Here is a 16978-nt window from a genome sequence, read left to right on the forward strand (position 1 = left end):
AGAAGCTAGCATGGTAAGTGTAAGGATTCAAATTAGAATGCTGACTATTGTAAAATCATTCATTTTCTTAAATTGTTGAGTACCAGATATTTTTCCCACTAAATTCAGTGCACATATTTTCACGTTTTGTAAAATTTATCACTGAATTTCGTCATCATTTTGGACCATATGTACAGTTTCAGACATTCCTCGTAGTTATTTATCAAAAGATTTGTCAATTTATATCAACGATTCATGTGGGGGGGGGGGTGAGCAGACTACACAAAATCATTTTGTAGATTGCACCAAAAGTTGACAATGTTGTTCAAAAGGTTAATTAAATGTGCCACAGTTGTTGTACTGCAACATGTTCAGTATGTGTCCAAGTGATGCAGGCAGATTTACCAGTAAAAGTACAAAATGTAATTACTCAGTGATATTTATAAAATATTGAAAAAAATGAAGTAAGTTTTGTGAAGAAATGAGGGCACATTATAAACATACATGTAGTTGAATATAGTAAATTTGCTACATTTTTTCATTTTACAAAACAATTCTCCACGTATCAAATGTCCATTAATTGTAAAGAAATAGCTGCATAAAATTTAAATATCTTCCCACAGAATAAATTATCAAGCATAGAAAATATGAAATGTACTGTAATTAACTTCCCATAAATGATTATGTAAAAATTTGAGAGTTTTTTATTTATTAAAAAAAAAAAAGTGATTTGTCTATTTTATAAAATCAAACATCATTATCAAAGACACAGTTCTTCTATCTTCGGTCTGGAAACGACTAGCGTTCTTTTGTCTCAAATAGCGTTGCAGGTAAACAAACCATTCAAAATAAGTGACCAACTGTGTACTGATCACGTGACAATAATTTGCGCATACCCGCAACGCGCCTTTGCCAGGGAAGAAGACCAATTAACACCTAATATAATGACCATTTCCAGACCAGGCATAGAGGGACTGTGTCACAGATAATGAAAGTCCCAAAAATGAAGCCACTCAAACTACACTGGTATTTGCAATAATAAAAAGTTGACTCAGCTGACTGTTCACTCTAAACATATCAAAGGTTGGTTTATTCTGGAATCAGACTAACATATTTTCTCTATTACTAGTGCATACACTTACGCAAATAACAAGTGTTTCTATGGTCATAATCAGTTGTATTTTACTGCCACCACTATATTATTCAAAACAGCAACATTGCCAGTGAAGTTGCTACTAATTTGTGTACCGGTAATCAGATATAAATACACTTTATTTTTAATAGCTGACATTTTTCTGAAAGACATTTTTTTGTATGAAGTGTGATTTGGTGACTTGAATGTAAATTGTAGGAAAAGGGTATTTTCGTTAGATTTTATTTTCACTGATTCATCCCTTCAACGAAAACAGCAAAAATAAATTCCAAGTGAAAATAAAGCATTCTACAGTATTTGTGAGAATACTGTATTGTGTGCACAGATATTATTGGCCGAGATTGATCAGACTGCGTACTGTCTGAGTGCATACTCTGCGATATCCTTGTAAAATTATTACCGTGTATGCTATGTCTTCCCGGCCCAAGCACTAGGCATAAAAAAAGCCCAGAACAGAGCAAAAAATTGAAAAATGAATACAACTTTATTGGAAATAAGGGACAAGGTAATATTCCATATTTGGAATTTGCACTTCCTAATAAGGACAGAATGTAGATACTACATACAACATTCCATCATATGAAGATACACTGACTTGTATTCCCATGACACTGCATAGGTACACATTGTCAAAGAGAGAAAAACAAAAATAATTCCAGTCCTATGCATAAAACCATACACTATTTTTGGGATATTTTCCCACAGACATGCTTACATAAAAACCTTTATAAACCAAACTTTGTGGTGTTCAGTTTAAGGTATAGCAAAATTGTGTTTAACTCAAAAATCATGTCAATTTCACCTGAAAACAAAATTTAAGCACGAGTACTCTCACAGTGGGTTTATCGTCAGTGACACATCGCATGGTATATCGTCAGTGACACATCGCATGGTATAAAGTCTAGTTTGTATGGAGCAATCAGACAACTACAATAGAAGGTCTAGGAAATTGGCAATCACCAATGCATTGCAATATGAACGGTGCTAAATTGGATGTAACCATGGGAACTAGTGGTGAGAGCGCGGAAGAAAAAAACTTGCATGTGCTTTTTTTTTCAAAATCTAGCATGATGTGAATCAGGTGGTGGGTTAAAAAGCATGCATGTGTCATGATATTACGCAAACAATCGGTATTAAATCAAGGTACGGTGCATGGGTAGTGATAATAGTGACGAGAAACGAGGAATCATGCCTATAAGCAGACTTATTAACGTAATAAATCCGGCCAATGAAACAAGCTCAATAAAGAAATTAATTAAAAAAAAAAAGCAAACAAAAGAAAGAAAAAGCGAGGGTACCTTTCCATAGACCTTTGTTTTAGATGTGACAGACATCTTGGGAAAGTTAGTTGAAGGAAGTGGTAGAATTAAATTACTGTAAATATTCTCAGTATAATTGCTATAACGCTGGTGGTATGGCAGTATAGGGACTGGTCGCCTAGGTGTTCTCAGACCGTTTCGCTGTAAATAACGTGCAAGTTTAAATGAAAGAAAATAAGTCAAGAATTAAAAAAAAAAACAAATTAAAATTAAGTTAAAATATTATAACGAGTAATGAATATTACAGAAATGCATGAGAATTATTATGATTTGATTTTTTAAAGGTTAATAACAGTGCATGTAATCACAAAGCATCTTGTTTTTTTTTTCAATCCAATATAACACTTATTCATATTTTGTAACCTTTGTATGGACTTTGAGAGTGAGACCATTAGTTTTAATAAGGAAACCCAATTGCTGGGTCGTATGATGCAATATTACCATGGAAAAGGAATAAACCTTCTGATACAAGAATTTTCTGACACTTGGAACTTAACATTATAATTGAAACTCCCAAGCAAAAACATTGTGGATCAAACTAAGTTTTGAATTTGTATGTATTTTGACAATATGGCCACCAGAGTAGAATTTAAAGGGGTAGTTGTCGCGCTGCGCATGTGCGACATTTGTGTTGATAAACATTGATTTCCCACAATCCAATGCGCTCTTCTAAATGGAAATTACAAGTATGAGGTTTGACCTGAGCAAGACTCGATACCTTCTAATCACTTAAAAAATAACTAATTAAAGCTTGGTAAAGTCTCAGTTTGTACTTGTTGATCTGCGCAACAGCCAAAGTCGCCATCTTTGTTTTTACGAGACCCATATATCTTGCTCATGCGTGGCGCGACGACTACCACCCTTTAATTAACTTATGGGGAAACCACAAAGTCATTGTTTCTGCATATTTCTTTTCAATATTTGCTTACTTCCATTGTATATATTCTATGCATACAATAGAACTATAATACATATTTAAATTTTTTTTTAAAAATAATAAAATGGAGTTGAATGACCTGACTGACTGGTTGCTTACCAGCTGAACTGTATTCTCATCTGCTTGTTCTTCATCAGCTTCAAGTATGGTCTCTGTGACAGCGCTGCCACCACTACCTGTGCTATCGTTGGAGCCTGTGGAACTCGTAGAAATCACGGACACTGGCCGTTTTGGTTCTAGTGGTGTCGGTAGTGGAGAACTAAAAATGTAATAAGACACAAATAGTACTAAATAAAGTACACAAGATTGCTGTTACCATAAAATCTGTATTAGAAGCCGCACCCATTCTTTATGAACAATTGAGAACCAAAAATTCATCATTTCTCATATGTGTAGATGCTCTAATAGAAGCCGCATCCCCTCTGTTGCATTGTACCACTTTAATAGAAGCTGCGGCTTTTGATACAGATTTTACAGTACTAGTATTATTAAAACTTTAAATTTTCACTGTGAAGGATTTTTAAGATTGGACGATCTCAGTCGTCGTGCAGCATGCGTTTGAATTCCATGTAAATAAACCATGTATTTTACATGTTTTGCAGCATAGTGCATTGACTGTTAATTTGAGATTGGTCAAAAAAATAATATTTTGTAAATGTTTCTGTGACCCAAAGAAAATGGTTATTCACTGATCGTAACAAAGGCAGGAAAAGAGTGACAGGGAATAAATGTCATTACGTAGATGAATTACTGGTTCATTTATTAAAGAATATGTCAGAATATGAACATTTGTACAGAAAACATTGACCATTCTAGTATTGACAAACTATACCCAGTGTTTATTTACAAATAACAATATTTAATTTCTCTTCAATGTGTTCTACTGTGAATCCCATTTCACCAAATATTGTTGTATTAATTGATTATATATGTTTGATTTCATGAGGCACCTACCCGATTTGAAATGAAGTATTGCTGTCTTCTGGTGGTGTGAATGGACTTGGTGGAGGACCTCCTGATTGCGACATTACTGGTTGCTTTGGTAACGGCGAAGGTTTATGACCAGTAATAGGAGAACCCTACATGACATTGAAACAACAGTGCATAAAGTGGGGCTCAGTGTGTAACTGGGGTACTATGAGTTATAACAAGTAACTAATGAATTATACAATTTTTGAAACAGTATTTGCTGTAGTTGTAGCATTTCCCAGAAATGTTCGTTTTGTGAGAACCTCTGAAGAGATAGGTCTCAAATAGACTCAGAGAACTCTGCTCTAAGGGAACTGATTACCTGTGAGGAAATACTAGCTTTCATGGATGCAAACATCTTTTCTAATTTGGCATGTAATGGTTTCACATCTGGCGGCGCCAATTCACCATGTAACCTTAAACCGCATTCCAACACCTCCAACTAAAAAACACAACAAGTAATATTATGACATGAGTCGCCGCTGATTATACAGTAAACAAAATTGAAATAAGTCAGCCATTTTGAATCCGAACATGAATCAAATGATATGATGTATAATTATGAATGCTTGATTTTGATGACATTCAAAATGACTGCCATTTCTCCATCTTTAGTCTGACAGTCAAACAAACATATGTGTGACATGATGTATGATGTATCTATAACAGTTTGAAAATGATCAGTCAAGGTATGGAATAGACACAGCACACACCATATTTATTAAAACAAAATAGCCACCAGTCGGCCATTTTGAATCTGATCTAGTGACGTCATCAAGGTCCTATAATGTTCAATGTACAAGCCTAAACAAAAACCATCATTGCATGACTGAGTCCTGGTTCTGGAATGGCAGAAATTCTCAATTTTTATGAATTTTTAACAGTTACAATGGCTGCCATTCAGCTACCTGGAATCTGATCATGAAATTAATTAGTGCATGTATTCCAAAATATAAGACGTATCTGTGAAGTTTAAATGTGATTGGCCGAGGCATGTCCAAGGCAGACTGCTCGGAGTCTAATCCATAAGTCCTTGTTTTCAAACTGCGTCCAATCGGGGACTAATTACACTCAGCATGTAGCCTGTATGTGTAACATTTTTTTCTCTGATAAATTACCACCACACACATTCTTAGTATTTTGAATTTATCATTCCCAGTGAACACAAGAACAGAGCAATATTTTTTGGTGGGATGTCTTTATTTTCTGTTATCCTCAGGGGCGGAGCTACGTCACATACGTTCTACGTTGCTAAGACGCGCACCACTATACCACGTATTTCTATGGGCTTTGTGCGCGCTGCTGTGGAACGCCGGTGGAGCCGGTGAAAACTCGAGAAAACAACACAAACTCAACTTTGAAGTAATCCTGAACAACCAAATTCATATATATGTTACACACGTAGGGCTAATCTTGTTACACTGTTCAGGGGACTCTCAACAACCATCGCAAAGTACCGTTTTCTGCGAGTTTTTGGTCTTTGTTTTCACCGCGAGGGTTGCCAGGCGGTAGAAAATGCCCAGATGTCCGTCCCCGAGGATACTGCGTGTCTGTTCATACAAATTCATTTGTACAATGTATTGGTGTTGCTGTTTTGTTTGTATTGTTACTTAGCTAGTACTCCCATAATGGTCTGTAGCTATAGGTAGACTATAAACAAATATGATAGGCTAGCTGTATTTGTTGCCATTCATTATGATATAGCAGTAACTCAGCTAGTATACGTTTCCTTACTTGTTCTAAAATATATTTCTTGAGATTCTCTATCTTTTCAGCATCTTGTGGATGTGATATGATGTACTCCGGTATGAAGTATGCCTGAAAACACAAACATTCAGGTTATTACTTAAAAAGCAATCCACAAAGTACTAATGGTATAAATATCATACACACCAATGCACAAAGTACTATAATGGTATAAATATCATACACACCAATGCACAAAGTACTATAATGGTATAAATATCATACACACCAATCTACAAAGTACTATAATGGTATAAGTATCATACACAATAATCCACAATAAACTATAAAGGTATAAATATCATACACACCAATCCACTAAGTACTATAATGGTATAAATATCATACACACCAATCCACAAAGATAGTTCCGCTGTTAGCAATGCACATTTCAATTAAAGAACTGAAGATATCATTAGAAAATGAACAATATGTATAGTATCAAAGCAATTGGAGAATTCAAAAATATTACTTTTTACCAAAAATGACAAAATTATTCATCAAAATTAAATAATTTAAAGATATCATCATGAAATGAACGAATCTGAGAGAGGTCTACCTGAACAAGAAGTAGAAAATATCACTTTTTACCAAAAATGACGAATATTCACCAAAACAAGCAGCCAGTCGGCTGTGATAGCTCCGCTGGTAGCAATGCATATTTCAATTAAAGAACAGAAGATATAATTAGAAAATGAACAATATGTATAGTATCAAAGCAATGGGACTTGCTGTTTTCAACAAGAATTTAAAAATATCACTTTTCACCAAAAATGACAAAAATAATCATCACAATTAGAAAATTGAAGATATCACCACGGAATTAACAAATCTGAGAGAGGTCCACATGTAGTACCTATATATGTAATATAAAAACAATCGGACTTGTGGTTTTCAACAAGAAGTCGAAAATATCACTTTTTACCAAAAATGACAAAAATATTCACCAAAATTAGAGAATTGAAGATATCATCATGAAATGAACAAATCTGTAAGTGGTCCATATGTAGTACCTATATATGTAATATCAAAGCAATTGGACTTGTGGCTTTTAACAAGAAGTTGAAAATATCACTTTTTACCAAAAATGACATACATATTCACCAAAATTAGAGAATTAAAGATATCATTACAAAATGAACAAATCTGAGAGAGGTCCAAATGTAGTACCTTTATATGTGATATCAAAGCAATTGGACTTGCGGTTTTTAACAAGAAGTTGAAAATATTACTTTTTACCAAAAATGACAAAAATATTCACCAAAAATTAGAGAATTAAAGATATCATTACAAAATGAACAAATCTGAGAGAGGTCTACCCAAGGCACATATACACCAAGTATCAAAGCATTCAGGCTTGTAGTTTTCAAGAAGAAGTCAAAAATATAAAACATTGACACGGACGACCGACGCCGGACAATCACTCATATGATAAACTCCGCTTGACAAAGTCGATAGCGGAGCTAAAAAGAGAATTTGAAATTTTGACATGAAATGAACAAATCTGAGAAAGAACCATCCAAGGTACTTGCATATCAAATTTGAAAACATTCTGACTTGCGGTTTCAAAGAAGAAGTTGAAATTGGAAAGTTGACACGGACGACGGACAATCACTTTAATATTTGATAAGCTCCGCTCGACAAAGTCAGCAGTGAAGCTAAAAATAAACATCAATTGCGTAAAACGATGGGTAAATGCGAAATAGGTAATTTCATGTTCTGCCCTCAGGGCACCGATGTTTACGTAATTTACATTTATGTTTTAAGATTTTTTATCAGAATCATAACAGTCAGCAAGTCTACAGAATGTATATTAAAGCAGAAATGGTAGTTCTCTTTTTGAAATATGTAGTGGCCCTGAAAAGGAACTTTTGGTTTGTGTTTCCTTAGAAATGATTCAAGCAAATGGCGCACTCTTTCGGCTTTCGCATCGTCGACAATGAAACCAATGTCGACTTGACATCTATGATGAAACACGAGTAGTGATGTGATTCTTAGCCAATCAGTAAAACAGATGCTTAAAGGTCAAAGATGAGAGAGCAGAGTCGTTTGCATGCGAACCCATTTTTCGTGTCTCTTTATTGAGATAAGACATGCCAAGCTGACAAATTGTGTGCGACATCAGGACAAAGCTGTAGGGATTTTGTTGGATGGTGATGGTGTCACGCAGACTTGGACTTTGAGGGTTTTGACGAAGATGGCAATGAACATGCAAATGGAGATCTGAGAAGTCAAACACCTATGAACTGTCATAATTTTTACTGTGTGAATTTGTAAATTATTTATTGTTCGTGTATGACTGTATGCAGTTTACATTTTACCGGTAGTTCATTTTGAGTTCACATGTATTGGGTGTGTTTGCAGTGGAGAAAATGATTCCTCACTGTCGATTTTTATTATTTCTGATTTATTTGTCACATTAAAAGCAATAAATTATTTTTGTTTCACTTCTAATGTTGCATATTGTTCATTTATTTCCGTTGCATGTTTTCATTTGCCACTCTATTTCCTGCCACAGTTCGGTCTGCGTGATGTCAATTTTCGCAAATTTTTTTGCAGGAGATGTCAGGCATATGCCCACCCCTATTTTTTACCAATTTTCCATGTTCAGGACCCTGGGCGCTTACCCGGACAACTACGGTACTACTGCGGTATAAATATCATACACATCAATCTGGAATATATATACATTTCATGACCAGAATATACTGCTATGGTATAAATCCCATATATACTAATATTCAAACTTATTCTTATAATACTAGCAATAAAGCAATCATACCTCTTGATATTTTGCTATACCACCCATGACTGCAGCATCAATGACACCATTTAAACTCATACTTAAGGGGCTTATATTCTTGAATTCTTCTGAGCTGTATGTAGCTATGATGCTCCTTAACTCCTTGTTCTTTCTATTCATTGTCTCCAAAGCATTCTCAATGGGACTAATTTCAACCTAGAAAACACATGTAAGGATTTGTAACAATGCAATTTCACCAGAAACAACACAGAGCATTGATTTGACACGAGATTAAGTAGTATCTCACCAGAGTATTATTTCATTAAAACTGTTTTGTAGCAAAGATAGAAATCTTAAATTTTCATTCTTCATATCCTATTAATTATTGTTATTTATTATTCAATGGGTTTTAAAGTAACAGTTTCAGCACCTGTGTATGCACCAGACGGGCATAATGTTGTTGTTTACAAATCTGCGTCTACCCATGAGCCTTTGTGTATTAAGCCTGTGTTGTTATTGTCACTTAAGACTTAATTCCCATGTGTGCGCATGTGACGTACCCTCTACGTTAATTTCGCTATTCTCACTGGCAAAATGTGAAATTACAATTGAACACATTAGGGAATATGCTCAAAATACCGAAATTAAATACCGGTGAAAATTAATGCTTTTACAATAATATCATATCACTTTGTACATCATACAAATTTTTTCATCACCGAAACCATTAGCACATCCGATAATGGCTGCCAGCGAAAATTCTTCTCAACGACAATTTTAGCACTTACCGTTGTCTTATCAATCACTTCAAACCATCTTAGTATTCCAGGTAGACTATTAGATGTTGTAATAGTAGTCCTTTCCAACCACATACTCTGTAATAGAATGAAAATAACACAACTGACCACTTTCCGTTCACTACGAGAATCATGCGTTATGCGTGGATTCAAATGTAAACACAGAACAAACAAAGGTCACAGCGTCGTAGTGGCATCAAACATCGCGTGGGATTCGACAAACACGAAAGTATTTTGGGGGATATTTCCATGCTTATTAATACCAGGATGTGTGACCTTTAGGGAATCACACATAAGTACCAGGATGTGTGACCTTTAGGGAATCACACATAAGTACCAGGATGTGTGACCTTTAGGGAATCGCACATAAGTACCACGTAATTTTGAGTATCTAAAGCAATATCATGTAAAACCACAAAAGTCTCATATTGCATTAACTACCTTCAGTTCATTGTTTGGATCCTTCTCTCCTTTGTGGAATGGTCTGTCAGCATAAAACTTCCTAACATCATTGATTTCATAATATCTCATTATTTTATCAGGTACAGTTTGGTTTCGGAATAGTTCAGGTTCATTTGGTATTGGGTTCACCTTACGTACTTCAATATCTGGGGGGATCACTGTTAAGCAATTGAACTTACAACACATTATATCACCATGACAACACATGGAGCAGACAAATTCCTACACAGACAACTATTCCCAAACTGTATAAAATATAGATTATTCAGAAAATATATAAACAAATGGCAAAAATAAGTTACAGTGGGAGTCAAAATAAATTTATAAGTAAAATCACTATCTTCATATCAATCTTATTTTGCCATCTTGTACTATTCCTAAGAACATTGTGGAGTTTGTTTTAATTTTGCCTTCAACCACTGGAAATTAATAATTTAACAGAATGAAGGATGGACAGTCAGATGAACAGAAAGTAAGATGGATGGATGGACGAACAGACTAATGGACGAACGAACAGATGGGTGGAAAGACGAACAGACAGATGGACAAGCTGATGGATGGATGGACAAACAGATCGACAACCAGACAAATGGACAGACGGACAAACGGACAGACAGACGGACACACAGAGAGTTGTTGTGTACACACTAGATTGAACTTCAGCTTTATTAGTGTGACATTGAAGGATACACTGACATGAAGACTGGAGTATATCTAGATCTGGTGGCTTGTGTTTGGTCCATAGTTCAGATCGTGGAAATTCGTTCCGAATCATTTCTATTATGTTGTCTGCTCTTTCATATTCTCGTGCTCTAAGTACTAATGACTTATCCTAGGAATGATACAATGTGATAAGAATTGGAAATGTTATGGTTACAGTTGCTATGGTTACAGTAACACAAGTTCGTATGTCATTTAATGTGTGACCGTCGGTCAGACGACAACAGAACTGATTCAATGATACTTATACTTTAGCTGGAATTAATTTTCACTTAAAAGACTTTTTGGACATTTTGTATGGACTTTATTTTCACTGATTTTTGGCAAGTTGAATGTAAAAAATAGAAAAAAAGAAATATTTATTTGATTTTATTTTCACTTAATCATCCTTTCAGTGAAAAGTTTATTCATTTTTGAACAGAAATACATTTTAAGGATTGAGCTCAGAGAAAGTAAGCAAAGTTCAGACAGAGAGAACAGTGCCACTATTTTACCAAAATCTAATTGGGAATAGTTACAGTTTGTATCATGTGTAACTATGGTGGAGATAGAGAGCTTGTGACTTGTGACAATCTCTGCCATGTACCCGGTAGTAACGTATACAATATATACCAAGTGCTGAAAAACACAGTAATTCAGTTGAAATAACTATTATACCGAAAACATACACTGCAGGATTCACAAATTACTTAAGCTCCAATATTGAACCAATTATTTTCAACAAAAATCCTCATTTTCTCATTAATTCTCAGGGGGGTGGTTTATAAAAACAATAATGAATCCTTCACAACGCCATATTGGATTCAGAGGTCTATGGGAAGATGTGTAAACCTTCTTTGAATCCAATATGGCGCTGTATGGGATTCATTGTTGTTATAAATCACCACCATCATAATTTTTAACAAGTCATTGTCAATGACACGTCCCCATTCCGTTCATATTTGAGTGACATATACATTCAAAGCAGATCATGACCGAAATGCACCTGCATATGTAAAACACATTGTGCTAAATCTGAACAAAATCCATCCATGCATGACTGAGATCCGGTTCTGGAATTGTGAAAATACGTGATTTTGATGCATTTTCGGCCTTAAAATGGCCATCATTCCGCTATTGTTAAGCAGATCATGAAACAAATGCACATATCTATTTGTGACATGATGTACCATGTGTGTGTGAAGTTTGAACTTGATCAATCCAGACATGTCTTGGATACGGATCCAGAACTGAATTCTTTAACAAAATGGCCGCCAGTCGGCCATTTCGAACTTGATCCGAAAAAAAAAAAACAGGCATCAAGGTCCTATTATGTTTAATGTATGTACCAAATTTGAACAAAATCCATCCATGCATAACTGAGATACGGGTACGGAATGGTGAAAATGTGCGATTTCAATGCATTTTCGGCCTTAAAGCGGCCCCCATTTGGCTATCGTTAATGAGATCATGAAACAAATGCACATACATATTTGTGACATGATGTACCTTGTGTGTGTGAAGTTTGAACTTGATCAATCCAGCCATGTCTCGGATACGGATCCAGAACTGAATTCTTTAAAACAAAATGGCCGCCAGTCGGCTATTTCGAACTTGATCCGAAAAAAACAATGACGTGCATCAAGGTCTTATTATGTTTAATGTATGTACCAAATTTGAATGAAATCCGTCCATGCATAACTGAGATCCGGGTCCGGAATGGTGAAAATGTGCGATTTCAATGCATTTTCGGCCTTAAAGCAGCCGCCATTTGGCTATCGTTAATGAGATCATGAAACAAATGCACATACATATTTGTGACATGATGTACCTTGTGTGTGTGAAGTTTGAACTTGATCAATCCAGCCATGTCTCGGATACGGATCCAGAACTGAATTCTTTAAAACAAAATGGCCGCCAGTCGGCTATTTCGAACTTGATCCGAAAAAAACAATGACGTGCATCAAGGTCTTATTATGTTTAATGTATGTACCAAATTTGAATGAAATCCGTCCATGCATAACTGAGATCCGGGTCCGGAATGGTGAAAATGTGCGATTTCAATGCATTTTCGGCCTTAAAGCAGCCGCCATTTGGCTATCGTTAATGAGATCATGAAACAAATGCACATACATATTTGTGACATGATGTACCTTATGTGTGTGAAGTTTGAACTCGATCAATCCAAGCATGTCTCAGATACGGATCCAGAACTGAATTCTTTAAAACAAAATGGCCTCCAGTCGGCCATTTCGAACCCGATCCAAAAAAAAAAATGACGTGCATCAAGGTCCTATTATGTTTAATGTATGTACCAAATTTGAACAAAATCCGTCCATGCATAACTGAGATCCGGGTCCGGAATGGTGAAAATGTGCGATTTTGATGCATTTTCGGCCTTAAAATGGCCGCTATTCGGCTATCGTTAATCGGATCATGAAAAAAATTCATGTGCATATGTCCCATATAATGTGTGATGTATGAGTGAAGTTTGAACTTAATCGGTCCATGCATGTTCGAGATACAGGTGATCACGGACGGACGCACAGACGGACGCACGGACGGACGCACACAGGGCAAAACATAAGTCCCCGTTTTCGGACTGCGTCCGAACGGGGACTAAAAATTTAGTTAAACTGAGGGCTTTTTGTTGAAATGAATTGTGAAGAAAGATTTAAATTATCATGCGATATTGTGAAGTTATAGTGTCATAAAAATCTCTAATTCTGATGGTGGTTTCAAAAAATACTAAATTACACCTACCCTCAAGAACGTTGGAAAGTTCGAACCATAGAAACTGATTCGGTAGAAATCTGTTATTAACCTTGGAGTATTGAGTATGTGATCAAAAAACAGCGCCTGCTTATTCTGAAAGATTAATATACACAATATGTCTTCAAATGTTCATTCTTTACCGGTACATGTTTTTCAAAGATTTATTGAATATTATCTTGAATTTCATGTAGAATTTGACGATCAAAAAGACTACCGACGACAAAAAGTTGAATTTCTTACATCAACCGACACAGTACACGTCTATCATGTAAATATGACATCTACAACTAAAAATATTATATTGAAAACCCAGGTATACATTGAAACATAAAATTACCAGGATTTTACTGAGTTTCGCATAGTCGAATGCTTTGGTTTCATATTGCACGGCTAATTCTTTACATAACGGCACTGCATGCTCCCATGTCTGAAAGTGAATAAAAATAGAAATCAATAAATTGATGTCCTTCAAAGATCTAACCATCTCCATCACCATTTCTAATTTTGTATTTCTAATCTACAAGGTTCCTCATGCAGTAACATATATATGTTTGCATACGATTCAACAATAGAGATAATTATGCAGATAATTGACTTTCAAAAAAGTTCTGATGGTACTTATACAAACAATATTGTAATAACATTTGTTTTAACTGTCATTGTGATGACAATTCATGGAAATCAATGACAACGTTTTTTTTTAAATTTTTCTAACGACTTGTAATATGCTGCCAAACTTGCTAAATACTGAGTAAAAATTGTTATTTTGATATTGTTTTGGGGTGTTTGACTAAGCGTTCACTCTTTACAAAACATGATTTTCCAAGGCAAGTTACTCTCCCCGCTAAGTCAGTCGAGTACGGTAATATAAAGACCATAAATAATGAAAATATGCAGCTGATAGAATCATCAGCTCAGCAGTTCACCGACCTTTCCTCTATCTAACAAATCAATTATTTCCACGTAGAGAGATTCTTTTCGCTGCCACTCTGTTTGTTTTGGAAACTTTTCATCTTGTTGTAATGGTTTGGCGCTCCACTTCAGACTATTGGCTAATGTCAACAATGTAAATGCCGCTTCCGCATAGTTCGTATCGGGTATATGTAAATCATGCAACTTGTAAATGTATCGCTTGTACATCTCTTCTTTCTTCAACTCATCTTTGTAAAAATTCTGTGAGAAAATTGTCATTTTAGCACAAAACATGTACATACTATAAATTTCTTAAATATTCCTTATTTAAATTATGTCTCCACAAGACCCAGACTGTACCAGTGCAAAATTGTCATTTTAGCACAAAACATGTACATACTATAAATTTCTTAAATATTCCTTATTTAAATTATGTCTCCACAAGACCCAGACTGTACCATGGGAAATCATTAATTACTCACTGGTTTTTAATTACGCAAGTTTCACTGATAATAATTAATAATTAAATCAATATGAATATATTGTTTCCTTGACAAGTTTGTGCAGACCAAGTGCTCAAAACATCAAAATAGTGAAATTAGATACCAGTGAAAATAAATGGTTTGACTGTATACTAAAAACATTAAGGATGTGTTAATTCAATCTACTAATATATTATGTACATGTATACCAATGTCTGTCTTGAAAAGATGTATAGTTACTAACAGTTTGGGTTAAATCACTGATTTGAAAAGACAGTCATAAGGAAGACTCCCATGGCTATTCATCGTCCGAATCGCACGGTCCCGTGTCTTCGACCTATAGGCCTCTGCACAATACCGTGTGGGGTCGCATAGGCTCATTGCGTATCTTAAGCACTGAGATCAGATTTGGCGCATCTCGAAAAAAGGCGCTCAATCAGCTTGGACGTACTAAATTATAAAACAAAATTCCACTTTCTGTTTTTGTCTTTATGAAGACATCCTTCCCACACAAAACTGCCTCAACTGCCTGTACCTGATGAGGTTTGAGGGCACCAACACCGAAAACTTTCGCAATTTTATCATCACAAATATCACAATTCATGGGCGCCGCCATTTTGTTTAAAATGAAACACCAAAGAGGGATTTGTAACACACAAACTGATTGGACAATGATTAGCCGCAACTGACTACTTGATGGTCGTTCTACCAAGGTCTGTTTAGAGGCTTGGCCGAATAAACTTAGACCTTGGCTAGCGAAGATAATGGCTAATTAAAACATGCTTTCTCGTCAACTTAGACAAGAATTACGCTTAATCCTTGCCCAATTAGTAAACTAAAATAGAAATAGCATTCTACAAATATCTTGGCTGTAAATGACAGAAAATGAAAGTGCTCCTTCTATTCTGATTATCAAATATATTCACCCGGAGCTGAGGTTTAAGTCGATACTTACCAGTATATTCATTGTACAACTCATTTGTTTGAATTTCTCGTCTTTCATCATCACTGTTCTATAATCTAATAATGTCACTAGTAATCCGGCTACTGTCTTGACAAATGATAATCCAGTCTCCTTCCACGGCTGATCTTGTAATCTCTCAGACAATCTAAGAACAAAATACGTTAGTCAAATTAACCGGATAAAAAACACATAAGACTAGTTGCGATAAAGACACCTAACAATAAGTGATGGAATCATGGCAACAAGCAGACAAATTTGTAACGTGAAACAAGACAGTTATTCAAATTGCTCTAGTTTCTTGTTTTCAAACTAAGATCTGGCAATTAAACAATGTTTTTTTTAAATCTTTTTTTGTGATGAACTTTGTAACACCTAGCGGTGGTATTTGTTATTAAGAGACTGGGACTGGGAAAATAGTTAGACCATATACAGTAGACTGTGACTGTACAAAGTAGTGTTTTTATAATTGCATGTTTTTGAAATCTTCTCATCAAAATACATGCATCTGAAGTAATGGCAACTACTAAATTCTGTATCATCCTCAACAATGTTTATAATAATTATCAGCTACATTTCTCAGACTTTCTTTGAGTCAGTTTGTGTTATGTCTAGACACTACTTTATTTTGGCTCATTTACAATTAAAAATACTATAAATGCATTATTTGCTGGATTTTAATTTCGCTACTGGTAATAAATAAAATATGTCAAAATTAAATTCACATGAACATGTTAAATAACAATAGAACTCAATGTTTCACTGGCAAATTAATTTAAAAACTATATAAAAATAATGAAATGTCAGTGAAAATAAATGGTTTTACAGTACAAATGGTGCTTTTGGACTACACCGATTTCACTGTAAGGCTTCACTCACATGGAATAAAACAGTGTCTTGTATTCTTCATCTCCTTTCTTCTCAGTACCAACCAACAAATCTAACTTATCAATCACTTCAGATTCAACCTGTGAAAACAACACATATCTGTATATCAGACCTCTAAGCATCTTATATTGTTGTTTTCACCCTCTATAGTTGAGA

General features: G+C 35.1%; 1 protein-coding gene and 1 long non-coding RNA gene across 4 annotated transcripts in view; one reads left to right on the forward strand and one right to left on the reverse strand.

Annotated features, from left to right (window-relative positions):
• LOC102805534 (dedicator of cytokinesis protein 3-like) overlaps positions 1 to 16978 on the reverse strand; it is a 63619-nt gene that overhangs the window by 11210 nt on the left and 35431 nt on the right. For all 3 annotated transcript variants that reach the window (XM_085496895.1, XM_085496894.1, XM_085496893.1), the window contains 13 exons: positions 16814 to 16902; positions 15929 to 16082; positions 14510 to 14752; positions 13917 to 14006; positions 13568 to 13672; positions 10796 to 10937; positions 10085 to 10251; positions 9635 to 9721; positions 8886 to 9062; positions 6092 to 6175; positions 4680 to 4799; positions 4343 to 4467; positions 3488 to 3647 (listed from right to left, as the gene is read on the reverse strand). In XM_085496895.1, coding sequence (XP_085353021.1) covers positions 3488 to 3647; positions 4343 to 4467; positions 4680 to 4799; positions 6092 to 6175; positions 8886 to 9062; positions 9635 to 9721; positions 10085 to 10251; positions 10796 to 10937; positions 13568 to 13672; positions 13917 to 14006; positions 14510 to 14752; positions 15929 to 16082; positions 16814 to 16902 — 1743 coding nt within the window. The remainder of the gene's footprint in view (positions 1 to 3487; positions 3648 to 4342; positions 4468 to 4679; positions 4800 to 6091; positions 6176 to 8885; positions 9063 to 9634; positions 9722 to 10084; positions 10252 to 10795; positions 10938 to 13567; positions 13673 to 13916; positions 14007 to 14509; positions 14753 to 15928; positions 16083 to 16813; positions 16903 to 16978) is intronic.
• LOC146747563 (uncharacterized) lies at positions 3566 to 4573 on the forward strand. Its single transcript, XR_014928962.1, has 2 exons — positions 3566 to 3655; positions 4335 to 4573. It is a non-coding gene; the product is annotated as an uncharacterized LOC146747563 (long non-coding RNA).

Source organism: Saccoglossus kowalevskii, chromosome 3 (assembly GCF_978046115.1).
Source record: "Saccoglossus kowalevskii chromosome 3, keSacKowa6.1, whole genome shotgun sequence".
NCBI classification, from domain to species: Eukaryota; Metazoa; Hemichordata; class Enteropneusta; family Harrimaniidae; genus Saccoglossus; species Saccoglossus kowalevskii.